This window comes from Ambystoma mexicanum, chromosome 10 (assembly GCF_040938575.1).
Source record: "Ambystoma mexicanum isolate Mex_15411 chromosome 10, UKY_AmexF1_1, whole genome shotgun sequence".
NCBI lineage: Eukaryota > Metazoa > Chordata > Amphibia > Caudata > Ambystomatidae > Ambystoma > Ambystoma mexicanum.
In genome coordinates, this window is record NC_090932.1 from 1,078,086,022 (window position 1) to 1,078,095,924 (window position 9,903).

A 9,903-nucleotide genomic window follows, 5' to 3' on the forward strand; every position below is an offset into this window, starting at 1 on the left:
CGGAAACGGATGTAATTAGGCTCTATTCTTAGCTGGTCCGGGAGATTGTTCCAGAGATTGGCTGCGAGGGACGGAAAGGCTCTGCCTAGGCCGCTTTTAAGTTTATGTGGTGCTGTTATAATTTTGCCGAGTTGGGATGATCTCAGTGTTCTATTTGGGACGTAAGGTCTGATCCTCGTTTTTAGGTATGTTGGTGCTTTTCCGTGGATGCATTTATGAACAATAGTTAGGGTCTTAAAGTGCACCCTATCTTCAATTTTTAGCCAGTGAAGCTCCCTTCTGGAGTCGCTGATATGCTCTGTTCTAGATTTAAGCTTGACAGTTCTTACTGCGTTGTTCTGTATAACTTGGTAGCTTTGTAGGCACCGTTTGGAGGCACCCAGGAGTAAGGCATTGCCATAGTCGAGGCACGACAAGATGGTGGCTCTAGCTATGGTCGCGCAATTGTCCTCTGATAAAAAGGGTCTGATGGCTTTTATTAGGCGGAGGTGGTAAGTACAGTTTTTCTTAACGTATTGTGCTTGGGCCTCTGCCCCTAAGGATGCTTCAAGCAGCATACCAAGGGTTTTGACCTTGCCTAATACTGGTATAGGTGTGTCTTTGATCTGAAAGGATGCGTAGGATGTAGGTAACTTAGCTCGGGCATATGATGAGCCAAAAATCATGAGCTCCGTTTTTTTCCCATTAAGGCACATCCAGTTGGAGTCCATCCATTGCTCCACGTAATTATAAATCATGTTGAGTTGCTCACTGTCCTTCTGATAATCGCCACTTAGTTCAAATACCAGCTGCGTATCATCAGCATAGTTAGTGAAATAGGTGTTAATATGGTCAAGAACTAGGCATAAGTGCCTCAAGTAGATGTTAAACAGCAATGGTGACATGCTTGCCCCTTGGGGGACTCCACAGAGGATTTCTTTTTCCAAAGAGAACTTGTCCCCCCAGTGCACCCTGGATATTCTGTTTTTTAAGAATGACATTATCCAGCTGATGGCTTCATCAGAGCAATTGGTGGACTTTTTCAAAGCATCCTGGAGTAGGTTGTGGTCAAGGAGGTCAAAAGCGGCACTGAGGTCGAGTAAAATAAGAAGGCCTGTCTTACCCTTGTCAATAATGCCGAGCATTTTGGTCTGGAGATCTAACATGGCTGTCTCGGTACTGTGGGCGGGTCGAAAACCAGATTGTTGTGGGTGGAGGGCGTTTGACTCCTCCACATATGACTGGAGTTGCATGGTGGCAATTTTGTCCATAATTTTGAGAATGAAATTGCAATTAGTTATGGGTCTAAGGTTGTTTGGGTCCCTTTGGTCATAGCTTAAACTAAATGCCATAAATGTACCAGGGCCATCAATGGCCTACTTCCATTTATGCAGCGGGGTGCTGGATGAAAACCTTGATATATTCTGATGGGACAGTTGCCACAGTCTCCCTAGATTTTTACGAACCTGCCTTTTTCTCAGCCAATCTATCCTTCCTAGGAAATGCATCTGTGCCTGCACTAAAGACATCTGAGCAACTTGTTTCCAACATACAACAGTTTCCAACTCCCTCTGATATGAGTGGTGTGTTATTGACATTTTAGAAACACAGTGATAGTTTAACTGCTTCTTTCTTCAAAAAATCATGAATATTCAATCAGTCATTGCCAATACCCTGGTTCTTACTTCTGCTGTACCTTTCGACAGTCCCTCGCTGCTCCATCATGGCCCCTCTGTTCTTTTTCTTACAAATACTCGGGGGTCAAGTCCTAAAAAAATCAAAAGTCGGGGGACTCATTACCATACCAATTGAATGTGGTGTCACCAGAAATTAGTATATCAAGGTGCCCTCTGAAAAAAAGTGGGGGGACTATGTCCACCCACGTGTACCCTCGACTTGAGCTCTGCACAGACTGCACAATTCTTCTCCCCTTTCTTGCCGCCCTTTGGCATCCTTCATGGATACAGGTCAATGTTGCTGCCATCATGGATATAACATTGTATTGTCCTCTCCCTTTCATCATGGATGGTTCGGCCCATCTTGAAATCAGGCCATTCCGACTCCATCCCTGAAAAGGACTCTTTAAATCCGCAGGTTTACAGGGAACTATCAGCCTATTGTCGGATTGCAGTGAATTTCTAGTCTCCTGGAAAAGGTTGTCACCCAACAAATTCAGACATTCCTGGATTCCTTGATCTTTAACAAGCTGGATTTCGTCCTAGGAATGGAACTGATATATACTCCTATATGTATGGAGCAGCATCCTTTTATTGGCCGATCGATCATCATGCCTGATCTACTGGTGACTTCTGACACCGTGAATCTCCAACGCCTTTCGGATTGGTTGTCAGAAGTTACCCATGTGAAGGGGATATTTTTCGATTGGTTTGGCCCTACTTAGAGAATCATGGCCAATAGGTCTAACGAGTCCCTCTTACCCTTCCATCATAAAGATGGATTGAGGGGATGAGAGTCCTTAAGCAGATACGGCTGCAGTAACAATCCTACACAGATGATCCCCAAATACACAGATGATCCCCAAACACTGTGGCGTGTTAAGGGCCCCTAACATGACTTTCCAGACCTTCTGGTCCTGAGAAGGTGAGCAAGTGGAGGCCAGCCAGTGGACTGAAGCTAATTTCAGAAAGGAATAAGACATTTGTGGGGTCCGTTCCACTCTTTGCAGGATTCTGTTTGCTTTCCGGCACGAGGGCACCTCTCAGATCAGTCCATGAAGTATTAAGAGAAAGTGGCAAACCTCAGACTCATCGGGGATGCCGAATTTAGTCTTAGCTCACGGCTTCCAGCTGTGGGCAAGAGCTCGTTCTTCAAGATTCACAAGTGTGAGAGCACTCTCCCGTTTGGTCCAAAGAACTTCCATCAGGAAGTGGTAGGGCCGCTGAATAATTCAATGCAGGACTGAGTGACCTCCTTTTATGCTGAGGTATGTCTAACTTTTGGTCATCAACGTTTTTATTCCATCTTTTTGCTATGCCAACAGCTTCTCTGGCTTCCTGTGGAGTTTTGGATCCAGTTTAAAATGTGTTGTTTAGTTTGTAAATGTCTGCATGGCCTGGCTCCTCTGTATCTGGTGTCCAGAATGTATCCTGACCGTCCGAAGACATTAGTGCTCCTCCTTTTCACCCTTACTGGGATACCTATGCCTCAATTCTTAAAGCCGAGGTGACAGATGTGTTTCTTCCTTGACTGCTAAGGCGTGGAATGATCTCCCCCTAGGGATCTGTCTACTTTCTAATTTCTCCACCTCTGCTTCCTGTTTTGTTGATTGCGTCCACTCAGTTTTGTAGTGTCATGAATGCCTGTTTGCTTACGTTGGTTGCGTAGCACCTAGAGGCAATTACGTTTCCTCTCCTTTATCACTCGACTCAGTTTCAACATAAACTCTCATCAGATCAAATCAACCAGGAAGGGAATAAACACTCCAAGGATGTAAAGAGAAAAAGCCAAATGTTGGGGCCATAGTCAAAACCTATAATTGCCCAAAAATATACGAACTGGTTTGTTTACAGCACTTACATCATGGTGTATTCAAAGAGTATGCTAAAAGGTGTTATCATTACCCAACTAATTTGGACTCATCTCATCAACTTCAGCAGGATTTTAACCAGATGTTACACACAGACGCCCATAACAGACATTATCTTGCTGAGCTAGCTTACCAACTGTCTCCTAAAATAATTATGTATTTAGTTTATTAAAAGTATGCTTTAAAGCGCCATACCAACAATGGTATACTATTGTCATAACCAATAGCAGACCATCATTCAATCAGTAGATGGATCAGCTAGAAATAGTCCACAAACAATAAAAAACATTACATTAAAAAAAGTTAAACAAGAACAAAAACACATAATAAAATCGGTCTCAGAAAAATTGAAAAGCATCTCAGGGCTCCCGACTAGTCACTTGAGAAGTAGGAGCAAAGACTTGGGAAATCTATCACCTCTTGCAGAAAAGGCAAGAGCGCTGGTTCCAGAAATATGGAGGAGATGACGAACAAGGCCGTTTTTGAGGCTGGGTTTTCTTGGGGTTTAGTCTTTCGAGCACCAGAGTTACTTTGAGCTTAGAAGCTCAGCTGCCAAAAGACATCTTTGGTTGGTATGCCAGATAAGGGGTTTTCGAGTTTAGGAGTTTGCAGCCTGAGGCTGTGCAGATCTTTTGAACTATGACTCCCATAATCCCTCACATATGACCATACTGGTTATGGCTGAGTGGAGTTGTAGTCCAAAACATCTCAAGAGCCTAAAGGATGCAGACTCATGTTGTGCATGGACAACCTTGGAAGCCAGACAATCACACTTACTGAGAACCCGAGCCACCAGGGGCCACTAGTGTGGGGTAACCAGGACCACTGTTATAGGGTCATACTCTCCAGCCCTCAGCACCAGTCTGAGCTCAGGGGCCTCAGGGCTGTTGTAGAAATCCCCACTAGCATAGCACTCCTGTCGTCAACATGGGACATCTGGCGTGTCTTGAGTGGAAGGGAAGGCTTGACCAAGTGGAGCAGATGGAGGTGGGATTACACAGGTTGGTCCTTCTTGGTGATATGAAAACGTAAAGATAGGCCGGAGTAAAAAAGAAATGCCACGAGAAAGCTGGCTCCATCCGGGTCATTTCTATATCATTGACAGCCACAGACAGAAGCCCAGCCTGAAAACCGGAAGGTGCTTTCTCTCGGCCAAGCAGAAGGAATTCTGTTTCCAGCCTGTTACATTTCAGGAAGGCATACGCCATCCATGCCACGAACACCAAGGAGCCAAGCCCAGACGGCGCACATCATCCTTTGAGGACATATGTGGATAGAGCTAAGTGGCATCGGTACACCGAAGGAATGAGACACTGCGGCCCGCATCTAGATCACAAGAGCTTTATTTACATGTTGAAATGGTTGGCAACATTTTCCCGTGGGCGTGGGGGAGGGTGGGGCACCACAATGCACCAGGCGGGCGTGACGTGCAGGATACCAGATAGAACGACTGAGTTCTTCCAGAGAAGAAAAATCGAAATCAGTCAAGGACAAAACCCCACAATTGACTTTAAAATCACTTTATTAGACCCTCAATGCCCTGGTCTCTGCATTGAGCCCTCAGAACCTCTAGACCAGCTCTAATGTATTTGAGTGTTCTGACACCACTAAGGAATGGTGTCTGCACTTCATAAACCAATATAATAAATCAGAGGATGCAGGGAGACAGACGTAGACAGAATTTCCTAACAGAGTGAAAGATGACGAGAGCAAAAACAATACCAGCACTTATAACGGTTCTGTGTGAAAAGACCTTTTTTGAAAGGTCTCAAGCGAAAAAGACCGATTTACATTGACCGATTTTCTTTTGCTCGGAAAACCGGCATTGTAATTTGTTTGTTTCTCTTGAGACCTTTAAAATGCGGTTTTCCTTTTTAAAAAAATATTTGGGGTGTTTCACCCCACGAGCCACCCATTGTTCCTCAGCAGCCCCTCGCTCTCCCAAACCAAAACACATACCTACACACAACACACACACCAACACACACGCACCCCCCTCTCACAGCCCCACACTCCCCAACCCACCACCCCCCAGTCCCGCAAACCAAAACACATACATACACACAACACACACGCAAACACAAACTTACCCGTTCTCCTGGTACTGCGCTTCCGGGTCCCGCGGAGCCTGTCAGCCCCTGCGTGCACTTGTGTGCGGCAGGGGCGTGACAGATTAAGGAAGACTGCCCTGTGCAGTCACGACGCGGTCTTTCAAAATCAGTCTTTTAGTAAAAAGATCCTTACAAAAAGCTCTTCTCACTTAGAACCCTTATAGCAGCCTGGAAAGGAGTTGTGTCTGTGGAGGGAATTGGGTCAGGTCGGAGCTGCAGAGGTTCCATCCGGTTCCTGATGAGATACTGATGCCGGTTTGCTTGCTGTGCCGAGACCTTTAGTCACCTCACATCACCTCGACTAGGTACCCTGCCTGATTGCCAGCACCTGCAATAAAACTGACTCCTATCCTTCACTTTTCTCCCACAATTTCTTCAGCACAGTTTGGAACAGAAAAATATCTTATGTAGGGGTTGCCCGTGCCAGAGAGCACATAGCATAGGCACGGCAGCTAGCAGACATGCAGGGGCTTGTAGAGTTATTGGGTGTTCGGTGACCACGCGTGGCCCACTCATGACTCCCTGTTTAAAACTGTCCTCTGCCCCCCTACATTTGTGAGGCTGTCTCCACCCCTGACTAGGTCGGCCTTAGCTCCTTGTCCTTTCTCTGTATGTTAATGAATGGGAATACGTATATGTCTACTTGAGTGATTTGTTCTTTAAATTACAGAACCCCAAAGTCCGGAGATTGGCGGAGGCGGCTGCGCTGGAGCCAGGTTCCTCTTCCTGGAAATTAACCTGTGTGGAGGAATACACCTGTTCTGAGGCCATCCTGTGCAAGGCTTCTTCTCACGACCACGTGCTCTTCAGGCGCAACCTCTGCAGGGGCCCTGGGTCTCTGTGCTATCCAAGTTCGAGTGTTTGAAGATCTGATCTTCTATTCGTCGCAGGGGCGTGTTATGAATGTACATTAAAGGATTACCATGCTGATTGAGAGGGTGAGGGCCTGTCTCCATGGAAAATTGGGCGCTGAAGTGTTTACGATCTAAACGTTGTTTTTAAGCAGCCAATAAAAGCGATGAAGGTTCTGTCAATCCTTTTTCACCTGGCTCTATTTTTCCCGGGCGTTCCCTGGATATTTATTATGCGAACATAAAGTGCTTTTTTAAAATATATATTTATATAAATCCTAATGTAGCCGTCCTACAAGGACTAATGAACAAGCGGATGCATTTTTGGGTAGTTTGACTTGGGGGGATGTATTTAGTCAGTAGGTGCATGGATGGATTCGTGGATCAATACCCCCTCCAGACAAGCCGCCATCAAACTGTGCAGTACATACTTAATTTATACAGGCACTTTCACCTAGAGTGCACAGTGCTGGAAATGGGCAAAAGTTACTGGGGGAACTCCCCCCTCGCCCCTTCCCCGTCCACTCGCACAGCGGGCGGGGGTGGTTAACAGTGGCTTGGGCAGAACCGAGGGGCACTGATAACTCTCAAATAGCGTAGGTGCCCTGAATATAGGAAGCTGGATGCGTTGCACAAAAATAAAGTGCATTCTGGGAACATAACAGTGACCAGCAATTTATCAAACATGTCTGTGCGAGTAAGTCAAATGTGCATTCCTTCTGATCATGCAACGTACACCTGGTATGATGTTCATTTCATCTGTCAGAATAGTCCCGATGACAGTAAAGTGTGCGCAAAGCATGAGACATATATACAGCTTTGGATTGTTTCATTTGTTGAGTTTGGGCTCTTGAGCAAAGGATGACTTTCAGATGCAGTCTGTGAAGCAGTTGCAAATGTGTTCAGGAGAGTTGCTGCAGGCGGGGGCAGAGTGCCTCCTCGACTTGGGGCGTGGGGCCTCTGGACTACGGCAAGGCACTTTTTTGCAGGACAGCAGTTCCGTCTTGTTCTGGCCCAATTCCTCCCCTGATAGTACACACATTTTATGCAGAGTAATACCGCACTATACGCCCCGCTGCGGAATCAGGTGCATCCCAGACAAATCTGTCCCCCTGAAATGTAAATGGGGCTGCGGCAGAGTCAGTAACAATAATTATAAAATCACAAGCTAGACCAATAGATCGGGATGACAATATACTCCTACTCAATTCTTTACTCAAACAATATATTTATTTAAATTATAAAAGTTCAACATAGTTAATGCATTTCATGTATAAAAATGCTCACAATTCAATTACCCCATCACACATACACACTCATACTCTCATACCAGAAATCTCTCTTCACTAAATCAAAACAAGGTGGCATCAATATATTACTATGTAACATAATTCATTAACACAATGTTTTTGCACCCTTTCCTCAATACAGATGTGTCTGTCTGTGTGTAACACAGCAGATTTTTCAGGTCGACACGTGTTTCCGTTGTCTATGCAGGGCATCACAAATCTTCCCTTTTTGTTGATCCAAACTTCCTCAGGACAAAAGCGAAGTACCAATTGTGTCTTGTATCAAAATAGATAGGGTTAGAGACATCATCTAAAAAACATAATAGTTAAACCTATTACCACCAACTTCCATCCACGCATTATTTAGTATAAACTATTATTGTGATGTAGGTAACATTCATAGTTTGTGAAAACAAGGAAATAATATGAGGCAGGGTAACCAAAAAGGAAACACACCATACACAGGTTGCAAAAGAACATACAAAGTACTTTATTTTATACTGAATCCAGTTACAAAAGAACAGAACAAAATTCAGATAGCTATCGACCCTCAGTACAACACAGCAAAATCCGGCGTGGTTCGGTGTGCTCAGTGAGTGCAAATATTCATTGAAACAGTCAGGCTTTTATACATTTCAAGCCGGCTTTTCAGCCCTCCTTTGGGTTAACCATTCCATAAATAAGTTACTGCTCTAGGGTCCCTTGCCAGGTCAAATCTAGTTCATCTTAGGTTTATACATTAACAAGAAGAAATAGTAATAATGTATGCTCTAGCCCTAACATTACAATGCGGGACTTAATTTATACAATATAGTTAAGCAGGTGTTCTCATTCAATTATAGATCAGTTTCGGTGATACAGGTAATTCATTGCACACAGGTCAGCAGAAGGACAAGGTCTCAGCTCATGACCCTAACAAGTGGCCTGCAGGCAAGTTATACATTAGCTGTACAGAGGTCATGACAATCGAGTTCTGTTCTGAATAACATAGGCTACCATTTTAGCTCACATGGTGACTTTATAGAGCAAGAAAACCTAAAATGGCGGCTTGACCCAAAATGACAGTTTACATGGTTTCTAAGGTCAGGACCTTGCAATGTGAGTTTATTCACATGTAGTTTATAAGCAGCTTGTTAGCAGCTTGGCGTAGGCCAATATACATATATTCATAGCAATAGGAGGCACGATATAATTTCTAGTTTGACAAGTTGTTACAGCATCGTACTCACCTCCAATTTAAAGTTTTTGGAGGAAGTGCGAATGTTCTGGGCAATGTCCCTTAAAGGCTCTGTAGTCACTGCTATATTTTATCTCCTTGGCCTGTAACAATGGAAAACCTGGGTTGAAAATACACCCACTTTTTATCCTCGTCAAGCATCTTAACCTTGATCGCAAAAACTCCTTTTTAATGGAGAACAAGGGTAGTGTACTCTCTCTTTCCTGCACCAACATGCCGTGTTAGGCCGACATTTCTTGTCCAGCCGTTCTCCGGTTTACAATCAGCCCGCTGGAATTCTCAAAATCGAGAGAAAAATATGTGGAGGCCAAAATTTACTCTTCCGTGATCCCCCTTGTCTTTTGGATCAACCAATCTTAATCACTTACTCTCAAAAATAACCTTTTTCACTGGTGGTGTATGCCATTAATAGTCCTCTCTGTTGATCACAGATCACCTATGCAGGGGAATAGATATATACCCCATCTTCAGTCACTATTATTCAGCTTTATAGGCTCTATATGTTTGAGTTTCAACTCTGTTCACTCTATTTGTGTCTACCGTTCAAGAGTTTCAGAACTTTCATATATAGTCATGTAACTGCTAAATAGTTACTTACCTGTCTTCCGTTCAGTGATTCTAAATTTCATGGAGACCTTCATTCTCAAGTCATCCCGGTGCTTAAGTACTGAAACACAGAAACAGAACCGGCTCTTGTCAGCACACATTTGTTATTCCAATCTCTTATTCAGAACAACTGTTTGCAATCCCCTTTTGTTTCTCGTTGGTGCACATTCTCAACGGTTTGACTCTCACTCGGGCAGGTACAATCCCGGTCAAGCTATGAAAAATACGTCCAGTTTTGATCACTAATCGGGGAAAGTGGACTATTCGCTCTATTAGTCCCATC

General features: G+C 44.3%; 1 protein-coding gene across 1 annotated transcript in view; it reads left to right on the plus strand.

Moving 5' to 3' along the window:
* LOC138492975 (gastrokine-2-like) overlaps nt 1-6,671 on the plus strand; it is a 67,816-nt gene extending 61,145 nt beyond the window's left edge. Inside the window, exon 5 of the mRNA XM_069620248.1 lies at nt 6,308-6,671. Within this exon, the coding sequence (XP_069476349.1) occupies nt 6,308-6,402 (95 nt within the window). The 3' untranslated portion in view covers nt 6,403-6,671. The remainder of the gene's footprint in view (nt 1-6,307) is intronic.
* The last annotated feature ends 3,232 nt before the right edge of the window (nt 6,672-9,903 follow it).